Here is a 15,828-nt window from a genome sequence, read left to right as displayed (position 1 = left end):
AAATTAAAACTATTAAATATATCACATTAAATATTTTAACAAATACGAAGTTTATCAAGATAAAAATAATAATAAGTTATAGTTTAAATAACATAATTTTTTTTTCATTTAAAAATTTTTAATTTTTTTATTTTTAATAAAAAAATAAAAAATACCAACAAATTATAACTCAAATAACGAGAAAGTATGAGGAGCCAATGGAATATTTATAAGAGAGAAAGGTTAGGAGCAGTATTTTTGTTGAAATCTGACCAGCACTTAACCATCAAAAGGAAAATGATTAATCCTACACCATTAGATGTCATCTCACACTATTAAAAATATTGATGATGGCTAATTGATGACTAAATATCACAAATTCTACTGGCCCTCTAGCACTTTTCTTTATATAATGTATACAATGGAAGTTTATGGAGTATTAGAGATATAACCATTAGTGTTACTTTTTTCCATCAGCTGAAGCTTTTGTGATGAGTGGTATCATGATATGGAATTAGAGCTCTAAATCCAAAAAATCGTTCATTTTGTAACTTAATAGCCCATTGTACACATTGTACAAATAGTCCATTGTGTCCCTAGCGGGACTCTTTTCTTTATTCTCACCTAGAGGTCTATTTATATATATATATGGTACACACGAAGCATTAGGTAAGTAACTAGTGAGACCAAATCACATTGCAGCTAATTTGGTGTCAAGCGTCAATGGTGGTCAGTCATGGCACTTGGTTCCAGGTCTGCTTTCTGTTCCTTCCCTCTGCTTAGCAATTTTAACTTGTGCATGTTCTTATATATATATATTTTGTTTCTTTTCTACTGAGATAAGAATTATTTTCAAAGATAATAGGTCTTCGATGTTGTACACCAGTGCTCTTCCTGTGGCGCTGCAATTTCTTGGTTGTTATTGTTTCCAATGAGGGTTTGCTGCATGTTCTTGTCAAAAATTGAATATTATATCTTGATTATAGTGATTTCCTACATAATATTCTATAGTAGTTTTTTCTTTAAAGATGAAATATTTCAACCAAATGTGGGAATCTGAACTTTTTCGATAAAGATTTCACGTGAAAATTAGGTCTCTTATCAGATAGATCACATAAAGTCTGAGTAACACTTCATTTTATTGATATGAGTTAAATGTCCAGTGAGTATAGAAAAAGAGTAAAATTCCTTTCCGGTCCCTTGTCTTTTTCAATTTAGACTATCCCCACCTTAACGATTGGAAAATGATAATCTGCTCCCTATCCTTTCTTTTTGTTAGATGCATGAGCTCTTCTATGAGAATTTTCGGCGAAAAGTGGTGGAAAATGCTTATGTGATATTAGCTTGTATGATCTAACTTTCACCTATCCTATATTGATGATAATTATTTGATTGAAATTATTTATGGTCTATTCAGTCATCAAAGAGACATTGCAGAGGGATGATAACCCTTTGATGGGACATGGTTTTGATGATTATGTAGGAGCTAAACAATTCCAATCAAATAGTTATAATCAAATAGTTATCATCCACGTAGGACTGATGAAGGTTAGGTCATACAAGTTATATCACTCATTTTCCATCATCCTTTGTCAAAAATTATCACAGAAGGGCTTATCCATCTAGTGAAAATGAAGGACAAGGGACAGATTGTTATTTTTCAATCGTGTGGGTTGTCTAAATTAGAAAAGGATAGGGACCGAAAAGGGGTTTTACTCAGAAAAAATTAAATCATCCATTACTACGAGAGGTTGTGATGACTAGTGAGTAGTATATGGAGGGTACTTAGGTAGAAGTTAGTGATAGCGATAGGATTAGTGGTACAATCTTATCTTTGATGATCACTTGTTTCAGCTTGATCAAAAAGGAGCTAGTCCTGGAGCAAGAAGTTCACATGCTGTTGCCATAGTAGGACAAAAGCTCTATGCATTTGGGGGTGAATTCGCGCCACGTGTCCCCGTTGATAACAACGTACACGTCTTCGACCTCAAGACTCTCACATGGTCTGTGGCTGATGCATCCGGGGATACCCCACCACCACGTGTGGGTGTGACAATGACTGCAATTGGAGATACCATCTATGTATTTGGTGGAAGAGATGCTGAACACAAGGAGCTCAATGAGCTCTATTCTTTTGATACTAAGATCAACAATTGGGCCTTAATTTCAAGAGGAGACCACGGGCCTCCTCACCGCAGCTACCATTCCATCACCGCCGATGACCGGAACGTCTATATATTTGGTGGTTGTGGGGTTTCCGGGAGGCTCAACGATTTATGGGCCTTTGATGTTGTCGATAAAAAGTGGACCGAGTTTCCATCTCCGGGCACAAACTGCAAAGGCAGAGGTGGCCCCGGCCTCGCAGCTGTCCAAGGAAAAATATGGGTAGTGTATGGTTTTGCTGGAATGGAAGTGGATGATGTGCATTGCTTTGATTTGATCAGCAAAACATGGTCCCAAGTTGAAACAAGTGGACAGAAACCATCAGCGCGTAGTGTGTTTTCAACAGCCAGTTATGGAAAACACATAATCTTGTATGGTGGGGAAATAGATCCTAGTGACCAAGGTCATATGGGTGCTGGCAAATTCTCTGGTGATGTTTTTGTGTTGGACACAGAGACACTAGAGTGGAAGAAGTTGGAAGAAAGGGTGGACTCTGGTTCCCATCCCGGGCCTCGCGGATGGTGTGCATTTGCCAGTGCTCAGCGAAACAGTCAAGAGGGCTTACTGGTATATGGCGGGAACTCTCCCAGCAATGATAGGCTTGATGACATTTTCTTCTTTGCCCTGTGTCAGAACTAGTAACTGCATTATGTTTGATATGTTTCTGGAAACATGTGATTGGGTAAGGTGATATTTGTACTTAAGAAATTTCAGTTTGTGTGTATGTAATAAATTAGCAAGAAGTGTGTGAAAATTCTCAGGTTTGGCTTATTTAATGGTTTAGTTTATTCTTGTATTTTGATTTGGTGTTGCAAGAACTTGTGATTGTAAATCTTTGCCTTTGTTAGAGAAAATGTTCTGATAGTTGTGAGATACACTCAGTTAACTTACTCTTGACATCAGATATTTGCAAAGGTACATAGCATACAGGAGCATGCTTTATTTAAAAAGAAAAAGAATACAAAGAAATACTACTTACTATTTGTACTTTCATACACATGCATAATCATAATTCCATACCATCTAAAACAATATTCAACATCATCTAGTAATCAGAACCATAAGCATATGAAAGTTTCCATAAATTAATCATGATCACATAAGTAAAAACATTCATATATATATATAATAGATATAAGCATAACAAACCATCCATTCATTTTAATTTGAAAATTTCGGATGCTATTTCTTTCCTTTAAGGATTATTAAGTCAAAATAATTTCTTCAGAGGTTAAAATGGTAATTTACTCTTTATGAGGTATATGAAATCCATATCAACTGAATTCCACATCCCATCCCATCACGAACAGAAACTAGTGGAGTGTATATAAAAAGAAAAGTGAGTACATATACTATAACTCAAATATGAAATAAAAAATAATCTTCTTTATCTTGGTAATTTCGTTGCTCAACCAAGAAATACTATGCTTTAATTTTATCGAACAGCTTTGTCAAAAATATATTCCCCCAATGTCTGGAACAAACTGACAAATGCAAAAAGGGGCAGTGGTAGTATTTAGGAAATGAGCATAGATTTTGTCAAATAATAATAATAATAATAATAAATTAATAATAATGTTCAAACCAACTTGAGTTGGTCGAGTGGTCAGCTCACTCGTATGCTAAGCAAGTATCGGGGATTTGAATCCCGCCTTGTGTATGCAGCAACTCATTAGTCAATGGCAGATCCTTAAATAGAGCTCAATCCGCGACAGATTAGTCCTTAGCATTCTTAAGAGGAACATTTACTTAGGATACCCGATATTGGCAAGGAATGTTACCATATGACAGATGTTCACATACAATGACAAATCAGATGACCTTATAACCAAAGAGACACACTTGATCAAGTTCTCTCCCGGGACTCCATTTTTCATGTCCATATATCAAGGAGTTGAAAGTGATTAGTGATGGCCATGGAAGAGAACAATGTGGTGGTGATCCAAGATGCGTCGAAAGAGCTTCATACGAGAGTGTTTTCGTGGGCTATCGATAGCGGCTTAGCACTGAAGGCAGCAGATAAGGTCACTCTAGTTTCAATCATGCATCAGATACACACTCCTAGTATGTAATCTTTCTGAAACAATTCATCTTATTTAATCCTCAGCTGAAGTATTAGTAATAATAATAAGTGGAAGATAAACAGTGTAAAAAACTCTTGAAATGACTAAATAGAGTGTATGCATTTTGTTAATGAATAATATCCCTTGTAGTGGGATATTATTGCAGTGTACATGGACTAAATAGGAGGATTGTGGCCGAAGAAGCCGCGAGGAAGATGGAAGAGTATCTTCAGAATGATGAGCTTGCTCAGATTGCTAAACTTTATGAATCAAATGAGGTATGTAAGTTTGAAAGTTTGAAAGAACAAGCCTAATTATTTGATTTCTAGCAAGAAGATTTTCAGAGGAAACTTTACAGGTTGCAATTTTTGTGAAATGCATAATATTTTCAGGTTGCATTTAAAATTCAGTTGGTTACAGGATCTCCATTAAAGGAGCTTGCTTTAAAAGCAGCCATTAACCTAAAGGCAACTTGGCTTATACTTGACAGGTCAGGCAAAATAAAAGCACACAAATGTTGTAGCTGTATTATTTTTTATCATATTGTAAAATAAATCAAGAGGTCTATGGTTTTATGATTATCCATATGATATTAATCTAAGATGCACCTCATTCATAGGCAACTGAAGAAAGATGCAGAGTTTTTCCAGCAGAAGCTTTCTTGTGGTATATCAAGATTAAAGCGTAACAATCGGATCGTACACCTACGAGCCCCTACTGATATCCCCACAGAGATTCAATGTAGCAGCCATGAAACATTTGATCAAAGTTTACCAGAACCAACATTTGAAGATCTCTTCCTCACTGTTGATGATTTCAATAAGAGTAATGCTGGTGTGCAACACTGACTTCACTATGTTTCAGCCTATTTATTCTTAGGGGTTTCACTTCTAGGCATTCCTGAATATATAAACATTCCAATGACTGCAGAAATATATGTTGATGAGTCGAGCCGGAGTCGAATACAAGGCAGGTGCCAACGCCGAAAGGCCACCAACACACTTCTTGTGACTAACAGGGAAGAAATAAACAATGATGAAGAAACAGGTGAAATAGAAAGAGAGAAGCAAAGAGAGGATGATGAACAGATACAAAGCATGCTCCATGAGGAGGAGATGGACACAACAGTTGTAACTAACAATGATGAAATAACAGCTCATGACATAGTCCAACAGCCAAGCCGGGACAAAGAGCAGACACAGAACTTGTTCCATGTTGAGGCTTGGAGCTTAAGGCATCCATCAAACATCTATGAAATGAATGAGATTGATCAACCAAGTGACAAGGAAAGCGCTTCAGAAGAGCTGTTATGCTCTATCTGCAAAATCAGACGGCCTAATATCGAATGGAAAAAGGAATTCACATATGAAGAACTCCAAAATGCCACAGATGGATTCTCATTGAAGAACTGTCTCTCTGAAGGTGGCTATTTGTCTACTTTCAAAGGCCAGCTAGAGGGCGAGTTGAAAATAGTAATTAAGCAGCATGAGATAAGAAGTTCTCAGGAAAGGGAGAAAATCCAATCCGAAGTTCGGTCTACTCTCAAAGTTAGACATAAGAATGTGGTCATGCTGTTGGGTTTAACCACAGAAGCAAGCTTCCTATTGACCGTGTCTGAGTATGCCTGCAACGGTTCACTCGAGATGTATCTATCAAGTAAGATATCTACCATATGTTTGTGTGCATGTGTAGTATATAAACAAAGGAGTAGAGAATTTTACCGTTTGAACTTGTTTCATTATGCAGAGGAAAGCAGCAGATCTTTGACTTGGAGAGAAAGGAAGAAAGTGGCAATAGGTCTTGCAAGAGGTCTAAAGTACCTACATGAAAATAGCATAATTCATGGCAATGTTAAACCAAGTAACATTCTTCTGACACATGAATTCAACCCACTGGTACTTAACTTGAATTCTAAAAGCTGAGTTTCAAACTAAGTATAACTATCCACATTTTCATGCTATATATCTAATCATTACTCCGAAATGTAAGTATGTAATTAGATTGGAGATTTCGGATTCGGTAAAAAGATTGACTTCAGGAAGTTCAACAAAGATAAAAGTGTAAATTCTGACTACATAGCACCAGAGCATCAGGAGAGGGGAAAACTATCAACTAAGGCTGACGTGTACTCGTTCGGAGTGGTTCTGCTAGAGCTGATCACCGGACGTAGGGTTAAAGGTCACTCTGCAGATAAAAGCCTTGTTGGATGGGTAGGAACATAATATTATTATTACTTTCACATCCTATTAGATAGTATTCAATGATTGAGTGATAAATTGGTTCAGAAGCTTCAATGTTTACATTCTCAGTGATTTTGTTGTTTAAGTTCATTATACAAAATTGATGTTCATTTCTTTTTCCCTTTTCAGGCCAAGCCTCTTCTTAAGGGAAAGCAGTACACACAACTTGTAGATCCCACTCTCAGCAAGTCATATGAGGAGGAAAAGCTTCAATGGCTGGTCCAAGTAATAGATCAATGTCTTAAAAAGAGTCCAAAGGATAGAATGTCCATGAATATGGTAAGTATCAATAATCTGCAATATTCATTCACACAGAGCAAATTGTTGAACACAGAAAGCATGTTGTCCTATATCCTACTAGTAATTATCATCTTTCTGCTACCTTAATGCTTAGACTATTAAGAAAATCATAAAATGGTTCCTCATCTCTAACAAAATGCCGCTTGTAAGGTGTTAGCCATGTAACATTGTAAACAAAGTAAATCAGTTAAACTACAAGCTAACGATAGAAATTACCGAACTTCAATCCACAATGGATCATTTGATGAACATTCCTCTAATGCAAACACCATATCACACTTTTTTTTAAGTTATTTTCTTGTTTTTCTTTTATTTAAGTCAACTCATGTGTCTTCAGTCAAATGGAACTCTTGAATCCTAGACAAATATTGTGAAGAAAAATTCTTTTATGTATTGAAGATGCATAAGAGTTCATAGGATAGCAGTCAAGTATGACTTATATGCATATTCAAAAATCAATATACACATTGACCTTTAGGCTGCTTTTGGTTCTGAGAATATACGTACCTTCTTTTCTGTGGACACAAATGACCATGATTCTTATTTGATTGTAGAATGGACCATAACATGAACTATAAGAAAACCAAATGAGTTGGATAGTTTATTTTGATTCATTACAAGATATTCATTGTTGCCTCACATTCTGGCAATTTTTTCATTTGTAGATTGTCAATAAATATCATTTACATCAATATGTTCATGTGGAAAATTTCAGGTTGTTTCTGCATTGCAAGACTTAGAAGATAGCGAACAACACTGCATCATAGACGAACTTACTCCAGGTAATTCATGCAATCAGAATTGTCAAGATCTCTGCAAATGCCAAATGGACAATTTAACAGAAAAGACAGTTATGCTAGAAAGTTATGATTATATTTCATCATATAAAGTTTTCCAAAAGAGGAACTAACAAAATATTAGTGGAAATGTTTGTAAACTCTGTAATCACTAGTACGTGGACAAACATTTCTAATATATGAATGGGATAAAGTATGTTTCTTGTCCCTAACGATTGTGATTTTCTGCAAAAATACCCCTAATGTTTAATTGCATTCAATTTTGTCCCTAATGTTTTCGATTTGCATCAAAATCATCCTCGGATATTAACTCTATCGAAAACATTAGGGACAAAATTGAAAACGTCTAGGGGTGGTTTTAAAATAAGTCGAAAACATTAAGGACAAAATTGAATGAATTGAAAAGAGGACAAAATTGAATGAAATTAAAAGTTAGAGACAAAAAGCATACTTTACCCGTCCAAACTAAAATCCCAATACATGTGGAAGACACTGTCCAGAATTGACATAATTAAATTCCTCTTTGTTGCTTCTTTAAATCCTTTCATTGAAGTGAAAAATGGTATTAACTATTGCAAATGTAGGTCCAACAGAAAATAATCAGCCAAGCAAAAAACCAGAACAGACAGAGAGCAGGTCCTACATTGAAAAAGGGAGGTTAAAACTAATAGTTGAAAATAACAATTTCTACAAAACAAGCCAGGAAAACTCTGATCACCTGAACCAGGTTGAAGAACAGATGCAAAGCAAGTCTGTAGCAGAGGAAAGGAGTCATCAAAAGATGATAAACTATGAACACATGATGGATCAGACAGTTGTTGATCAGCTGAATCAGTATGACAAACAAGTGAATAGCAACCTCTATGGGCAGACCATAGCTGACCAGCCAAGAAATGATCAAGAACAGCAGTGGTGCTCATCTGAAATTCAAATAGGCTCGAATTCACACGGTACAGCTATAAATCAAAGTTATCAAACAAAAGTAGATCGGGCGAACCAGAATAAAATACAATCACAAAGCTGCTCAAGTGAGAATTTGTTTGCTGGATATCAAAGTGAAGCCATTTTGGAGAATTTGAAATCCTCTAAATGCTCTATTTGCAAAAGTAAACGGCCAAATATTTCATGGCAAAGAGACTTTACTTATGATGAACTCCTCGAAGCTACCGAAGGATTTTCAATTAAGAACTCCCTATCTGAGAGTAAAGATGGACCAACTTTCAATGGATTGCTAGAGAGCAAGATAAAAATAGTGGTTAAGAAATATCAAATCACTAAGCCCCAGGAAGAGAAGATTTTCAAGTCAGAGGCCGACCTGCTGTCCAAGGCTCGACACAAAAATGTGGTCATGCTCTTGGGAATATGTGCAGCTAAAAACCAATTAATGATTGTGTATGAGCAAGCATGCAATGGTTCACTTGACAAGTACCTGTCAAGTAAGGACTCTAGCACATAACCTTTTTACTTATAATATATAAATGAAGTTTAAGCAGTTTATGCTTGGAAACTGAAATTGATTAGAAGGTATGTTGAAAGAACTTCATATATTGTGCAGGAGGAAACTTCCAATCATTGACTTGGAGAGAAAGGATAAAAGTAGTAGTAGGTACAGCCAGAGGCTTAAAGCATCTACATGCGAATAATATAGTTCATGGAAGTATAAAGTCAAGTAACATTCTACTAACACATGACTTTGAACCACTGGTACTTACTTGAACCTTATTGCATGCAAAAGCTTTGAAGTTTCAAGACATTATAAATATGTTGTCTTAATAAACAAACTTCTATACATAATTGTTTAAAATGTTTAGATTGGAGACTTTGGCTTTGCGAAAGTGAGGCTAGAAACAAAGAAATCATACAAGGGTAAGGAAGCAAGCAATTCTGGATATGCGGCACCAGAGTGCACAGATAGTGGGAAAGTATCAACCAAGGCAGATGTATACTCCTTTGGAGTGGTTCTTTTAGAGCTGATCAGTGGCCGAAGCGCTGCAGACAAACTACCCGGAGGCAAAAGCCTCGTTGGATGGGTAAGAGAAGTTAATAATTTTATATTTTTAAACAGAACAAATTGTGACTATTTTTAAAAGTTTGTGCCTCATTTCCCATTATATACTTGATAAAATCATGTAAACCATTTGTCCAAGGACAAAATGTCGTTGGACGGCATAAATAATTGCATATGTAACTTATTATTTGTAAATATTTTCCTTACAGGCAAGACCCCTATTGGGAGGAAAGAAGCACCCGCAGTTGGTGGATCCAAATATCAGCAACTTCTATGAAGAAGAAGAATTAAAATGGCTGGTCCAAGTAACAGAACAATGTCTCAGAAAGAATCCTAAGGATAGATCTTCAATGAATATGGTAAGTCCAAGTGAGATGTAGAATATTGTTAACCAAAAGGTTCATAAAACAATAAATAAGGAAACAGACTAGTTTACATAGGATAGCATAACTCAATGAAGCTCCTGATTTGTTACCAGAGATACTGTAGACCAATTTAAACAAGATAAAGACAAGCATGAACTAATCTTAAACCGTAAGAAAAATCTTAAAATGGGACCTAATCTTAACCTGTTCAATGAGATGCAAAGAGTTTTACATATTTAACATGTACTTTGATGCAGAGGCCCTTTGGAATACAAGCTCACAAACCATGTTCTGAATGTATAATATAACTAGGAAATTGGTAATACCGAAATAGCATAAGTCAAATTCTTGAATACCAATATGAAGACTGACTGAAAGATTAAAGGCATGTTTGGTAATAAAATGCTTTAAGGAAATATAGGCTAACTTATCCCACTTGTCCATAAGAACACAATGCTTTAACATGCATTATCAATAGGATATCATTTGACACATGATGGTTATTCTGTCTTGTTCTAGGTTGTCTCTGCATTACAAGACTTAGCAGGTGCAGTTACAGACACAGATGAGTGCTGTTTTACTGAATATTCTTCCTCAGACATGCCATATTTAGCATATGGTGAGCCTTCATTGACTAGTTCATGCTGTTAACTTGAGAGCAGATTTATACTATCTTTATTTGGGGAATGGATATTCTCAATTTTCCTTTCAATTGTTTTGTCAAGTTTGAACTCTCATCATACACTCCTTAAGTGAGACTAAGAAGATTTTGAATAGTAAAAGATCACAGCTGAGGAATGTACAATGAGAGATTAAACTCATTTTTTATAAATACAAAAAAAATTGAGTGGATTTATTCCCCTTTTTTGCTTTTATTTTTTTCAAAAATGATATGTGTACACTAAAAATCAGCCACCATGTCTTTGTGTATAAACTCATTTTTTATGTGTATTTTATATTTCAACGCGTATTTTATACGGGTGGCTGATTTTTAGTGTTTACTTAGTATGGTTGTATTTTTTCTGGGAAAGAGACAGGAGGGACTTAACAATAACAAAATGTAGGTCAAATAAAGGCTGATTCGATGATTCAAACACAAGAACAAATTCAGATCAAACCATGGATGGAGGAAAGAGACCTAAAGTTGGAGATTAAAACTCATGAGGTAATAGGTCAGAGTAAAGTTGAGCACCCAAGAAAAGATGGACAAAAGATGCAGAGCAACCCCCATGGGGAGGAGATTCCCAGAATGGTAGTATATCCTAATGACAAGACCCAGGAAGAAGAGGATATTATCGGAAGCTTCGATGTTGGGGAGATGTGTAAAATAGAAGTAGACAGACAACTAAAGGTGAGTGGGGATAAAAAACAAATGCAGGATATATCACTTGAGAATCAAGGTGAAACCATTTTAGAGAGTTCAGAAACCTCTTTATGCTCAATCTGCAAAAATAGATGCATAAATAATACATGGAAAAAGGACTTCATTTATGAAGAACTTGAAGCTGCTACAGATGGATTTTCAACCAAGAATTCTCTATGTGAAGGTGGATGTAGACCTGCTTTCAGAGGTCAGCTAGATGAGCTGAAAATAGTTGTTAAGCAATACTACATGACAGAGAATGTCTTGTCAGAAGTTGAGCTGCTTAGAAATGCTAGGCATGAAAATTTGATAAGGATATTCGGTTCATGCATACAAGAAAGTCAATTGCTGATTGTATATGAACATGCATGCAATGGTTCACTTGACCAGCACTTATCAAGTAAGTATAAGTATGTGAATGTTGCATTTCTTAGGAACTTTTACCATGATCATATATATTCACAACTTTTATATTCATGATATGTGTCTTCAATTCCATCAACTTAGCCAATTAGGTATCTCTTCACTCACATAACTCACTGTGCTTACATGTCCATTAAGTTAACATTCTTTGGTTCTTGCGCACCCGTCAGAATTTCTTCCTCCTTCGTTTCTTCGCGAAATCTCCACTTCTGCATGCTTTTCATCCATCATCCCAAACCATCCTTGCCTCGTAAACCTTAAACAACTTGAAAACAAAACATATCAAGCTATCGAATGGAATAAAAGTGGAACTAATTTGATAATTTTTAAAACATAAAAAGCTTGTTTAATCAATTAAGTTCAATTAGGAAAATTTTCACAAAAGTATGCAACTAGAAGGACTAAGTGCAAGTTAAGTTGATAAATTCCACTATTTTCAATCCAAAAACCATAGTAAAATATGAATTTATCAGTTCTTCTAAGAGTTTTGCATATAACAAGATATTGTTTGAGTTGCAAATTGTGAGTTTGTGACCAGACAAAACAATAAGTCTCTTTGCAATTGCTTTACCATATTTCTTAACAAATCTAGAACATAATGTAAACGAGGTTTGACATCAACAACATGGACTTTTATCTAAAAAGTAAGTTAATACCAAATGAAATTTCCGAATCATGCAGGAACAAGTGGCAGATCATTAACATGGACAGAAAGAATGAAAGTCGCAAAAGGTGTTGCTAAAGGTCTTAAGTATCTACACGACAATAACATAATTCATGGAAGGATAAAGCCAAGTAACATTCTTCTAGATCATGAGTTTAACCCTCTGGTACTGACATGGACCTTAATTATAGAGAGCTTTTTTTAATTAAGCTGCATTTCAATATAGGATAAAGTGTATTTTTGTCCTTGAAGCTTATTAAAAGTTTTAAATATATTCCTAAGTTTTATTTTGTTTCAATTTTGTCTTGGAAATTTTTCATTTGCATCAAAATTTATCCATAACGGCTATTTTTTCAAGAAAATTATGACCAATTTAGCAATAGTTTATAAAAACAACGTTCAACACAAGTAAATTAGACACAGTTATTGTGCTTTATTGTTGAATTAGTCTTAAATGAATAAAATTGAAATAAAATAAAATTTAAGAATATTTTTAAAATTTTTGACAAATTTCAAGGACAAAAGAATAATGCTACACATCAAAAGTCTTTTTATTAACTAAGTCTAACCAAGTTGGTCTAACATAACAAAAATCAGTTACGGATAGCATTATTCTAAATCTTATTATTTAACTTTGTTAGACTTAGTTCATAAAAAGACTTGGATATGTAGTATTACTCGACAAAAAAATATGCTTTACCCTTCAATATATTATAAACAAGCTATTTGTCATCTGATCAAACCAACTCTTAGTTGAATCTTGAAAACGATGAATATTTTTAGCTTGCCGAATCTGTGTTCGGAAAAGGAAGATGTGAATTGAAGTACAACTGCAAGGATGAAAAAAGGGGGAATTGTGGATACATAGCTCCAGAGTATCAAGAAACAGGAAACTTAACAGATAAGACAGATGTGTATTCTTTTGGTGTAATTCTTTTAGAGCTGATAACAGGCTGTATGATTACAGAAGCAGCATCAGAACAGAAATGTCTTGTTGAATGGGTATGATGCATATCATTTTACTCCTATAAATTATGGTGGAAACTCAGGTGCAATCGACTTCACGTGAAGTTGATACCTGAGAGTCGTTAGATGATTTGATTGATTTGACTAAATTTTCATCTAACGGCTCTCAGATATCAACTTCACGTGATGTCGACTTCACCTGAGTTTTCACCATAAATTATAGCTTGTTGCAATTACAAGTTACAGCTACTAATTTTATGCCGTTTGATTATCATTTGATTCATGTCATTTTAGAATCTTCAAGATCCAATATATGAATGAACTAGTATTTTTGCCCATAATAATATTACTAAGAGGTAAGTTTTTCAAAATAAATTGTATCTAAATATTTTAAAATTTTAAAAATTAATAATATCGAATGTTGTTGTAATAAATATTAAAGATTTTATCAACTAAACAAAAAAAATAGGTGCCACTGTGACAAACGGTAGCCTGCGAATAAATAATTTTAAAAGAATAATATTTTAGTAGTAAGTTTTAGAAATGATAGCATAAGGTTAAAATTCCAAGAAAAAATAGAGTGAGTGAAGAAATGAGAGAAAAATATATTTTAATTGCAATAACATAGAGTGCCGTGTGGTAGTGGTACATTTTGATTGTCAAATTAATAATATATAATAGATTTTAATTTCAATTGCAATGAGAAAATATAATGTAATACATTTCAGTTATCAAATTAGAAACCAACTTGGGTTGGTTGAGTGGTCAGCTCACTCGTCCGCTTAAGCAAATGTTGGGGGTTCGAATCTCGTCTTGTGCGTGTAGTAACCCATTGGCCAGCGGCAAACCCTTAAATGGAACTCAAATCCACGACGGATTAGTCCTTGACCGGTAGAGGGGGAAGGAGAGGCTTCTTTTGGCCAATGAAAACACCATTGTTAGAGGAAGGATATTGAAATAGGAAAGGATTAATGGTGATATGAGAACATTAATTAGGGAAATAATTAAGTAGGTTAGAGAGAAAAGGAAGAGAATAATTTCATAGAAGGGAATTCCAAAGAAGAAAATATGTCAATTAACTTATTTCATCTATCCCTTTTTTATTCCATCACTGCTACTCTATTTATAGTAAATTCTACTCTTAATAAGAATTTTTTACTCCTCTGATGTACAGTTATAACTTGAGATATTACTGTCAAATTGAAACTAGAAGTTCTAAAGAGAAAAAAGTATGCATTTTGTTAAATTTAGTTGAAATATGTAGTATTAGATTTTTCAAAACTTGACTGTTTTATAATTTACTCATTGCTCATGTGCATTGCACAAATCTCTTCAGGCAATCCCACTTCTTAGAGGGAGGAAGTATGTACTGTTGTTGGATTCCAATATAAGCAGCCAATTTGATGAACAAGAACTGGATTTGTTGGTCCAGGTAATCGAAAAGTGCCTCCGAAAGAATCCGGAAGAAAGGTTTACTATGAATATGGTAAGATTATTACAAAACATATCCAGTAGAAAAGACTGATATAATTGTGGGATGGGGCATTAATGATATTATTACACATTTCTAGATCTTTCTAGAACTATATCTCAACTTACTCTATTAAAAGGTTTAAAGGTTCAATCAAAGTTCAACCAAAATTGAATTGGATACAAGAAAACAATATGTTTTTACATAAAGTATATTAATTTTTTTGACCATATAAGCAGAAAGTTCTAAACTAGTTCACTAATTTTTTATAGAATTTTGCAACCGAACTTTTTTGTCTAAACCAAATCGATCAGGTGACCGGTTTGGTCCAGTTTTAAGAACCATGATATAAACAGTGACTACAAAATATAAGTTTCTCTTAACTATCACTTCATTTTATGAAAGTTTAATTTAGCATGATCTATTGAAGTTCAATTGGTATTTTATGGACATGCAAGTAAGGTATCAGGTTCCATTTACTACTACTAAAATGATTATGTGCTAGTTTGGATTGACTTTTTTGAGTAAAAAAAGTACCCTTTTTTTTTTAAATAAAATACTTTTATTTAATTTAAAACTTATTTAGATACATCCTTTAAAAAAAAGAACTTTTATTAAAAAAAGCAGAATCTAAAGGCGTTTTTAATATTTAAAAACTCTTTTTAAAATGTCTATCCAAATGTAAAATAATTTTTGTCTGTAAAAAAATAAAAAAAAATAGGTTAAAGTATATTTTTTATCCTTGAAGTTTGATAAAAGTTTCAAAAATATCCCTAAGTTTTATTTTGTTTCAATTTTGTCCCAAAAGTTTTCGATTTGCATCAAATATACCATCGACGGCTAAATTTTCAAAAAATTTAAAATCAATCTAACAATAATGCATGAAAATTATGCTTGATTTGCTTGTGTTGAGAGATTGTTCTTATGAAATTGTTTTTGAATCGGTCTCAAATTGTTTGAAAAATTAGCCATCAGGAGTATATTTGATGCAAATCGAAAACTTTTAAGACAAAATTGAAACAAAAT

At 34.1% G+C, this 15,828-nt stretch overlaps 2 protein-coding genes across 2 annotated transcripts; both read left to right on the top strand.

The window, feature by feature from the left end:
• Positions 1-489: 489 nt before the first annotated feature.
• Positions 490-3,017, top strand: LOC112740835 (thiohydroximate-O-sulfate sulfur/sulfate-lyase (nitrile-forming) NSP5). The gene is made up of 2 exons (XM_025789482.3): positions 490-732; positions 1,834-3,017. Exons 1-2 carry the CDS (start codon positions 703-705, stop codon positions 2,779-2,781), a joined length of 978 nt encoding a protein of 325 aa, XP_025645267.1. The 5' UTR covers positions 490-702; the 3' UTR covers positions 2,782-3,017.
• Positions 3,018-4,052: 1,035 nt separating this feature from the next.
• Positions 4,053-13,652, top strand: LOC112740834 (uncharacterized). Its single transcript, XM_072215313.1, has 18 exons — positions 4,053-4,206; positions 4,356-4,483; positions 4,598-4,695; positions 4,825-5,039; positions 5,136-5,861; positions 5,952-6,100; positions 6,206-6,415; positions 6,575-6,724; positions 7,461-7,527; positions 8,127-8,978; positions 9,098-9,246; positions 9,354-9,572; positions 9,760-9,909; positions 10,435-10,534; positions 10,980-11,678; positions 12,383-12,531; positions 13,149-13,367; positions 13,626-13,652. The coding sequence occupies exons 1-18, from the start codon at positions 4,053-4,055 to the stop codon at positions 13,650-13,652; spliced, it is 4,461 nt and encodes a 1,486-aa protein (XP_072071414.1).
• The last annotated feature ends 2,176 nt before the right edge of the window (positions 13,653-15,828 follow it).

This window comes from Arachis hypogaea, chromosome 14, assembly GCF_003086295.3.
Source record: "Arachis hypogaea cultivar Tifrunner chromosome 14, arahy.Tifrunner.gnm2.J5K5, whole genome shotgun sequence".
Taxonomy (NCBI): domain Eukaryota; kingdom Viridiplantae; phylum Streptophyta; class Magnoliopsida; order Fabales; family Fabaceae; genus Arachis; species Arachis hypogaea.
This window is presented reverse-complemented; position numbering and strand designations above follow the sequence as displayed.

What these genes read in the sequence shown, in the direction of transcription:
- LOC112740834 (XM_072215313.1), top strand. Translation starts at nt 4,053, where the DNA reads ATGGCCATGGAAGAGAACAATGTGGTGGTGATCCAAGATGCGTCGAAA. An exon ending in TTTCAATAAGAGTAATGCTG is followed by an intron (nt 5,040 to 5,135) that starts GTGTGCAACACT and finishes CAATGACTGCAG; the next exon opens with AAATATATGTTGATGAGTCG. An exon ending in AGAAATGTCTTGTTGAATGG is followed by an intron (nt 13,368 to 13,625) that starts GTATGATGCATA and finishes ATGTCATTTTAG; the next exon opens with AATCTTCAAGATCCAATATA.
- LOC112740835 (XM_025789482.3), top strand. Translation starts at nt 703, where the DNA reads ATGGTGGTCAGTCATGGCACTTGGTTCCAG. An exon ending in GTCATGGCACTTGGTTCCAG is followed by an intron (nt 733 to 1,833) that starts GTCTGCTTTCTG and finishes CACTTGTTTCAG; the next exon opens with CTTGATCAAAAAGGAGCTAG.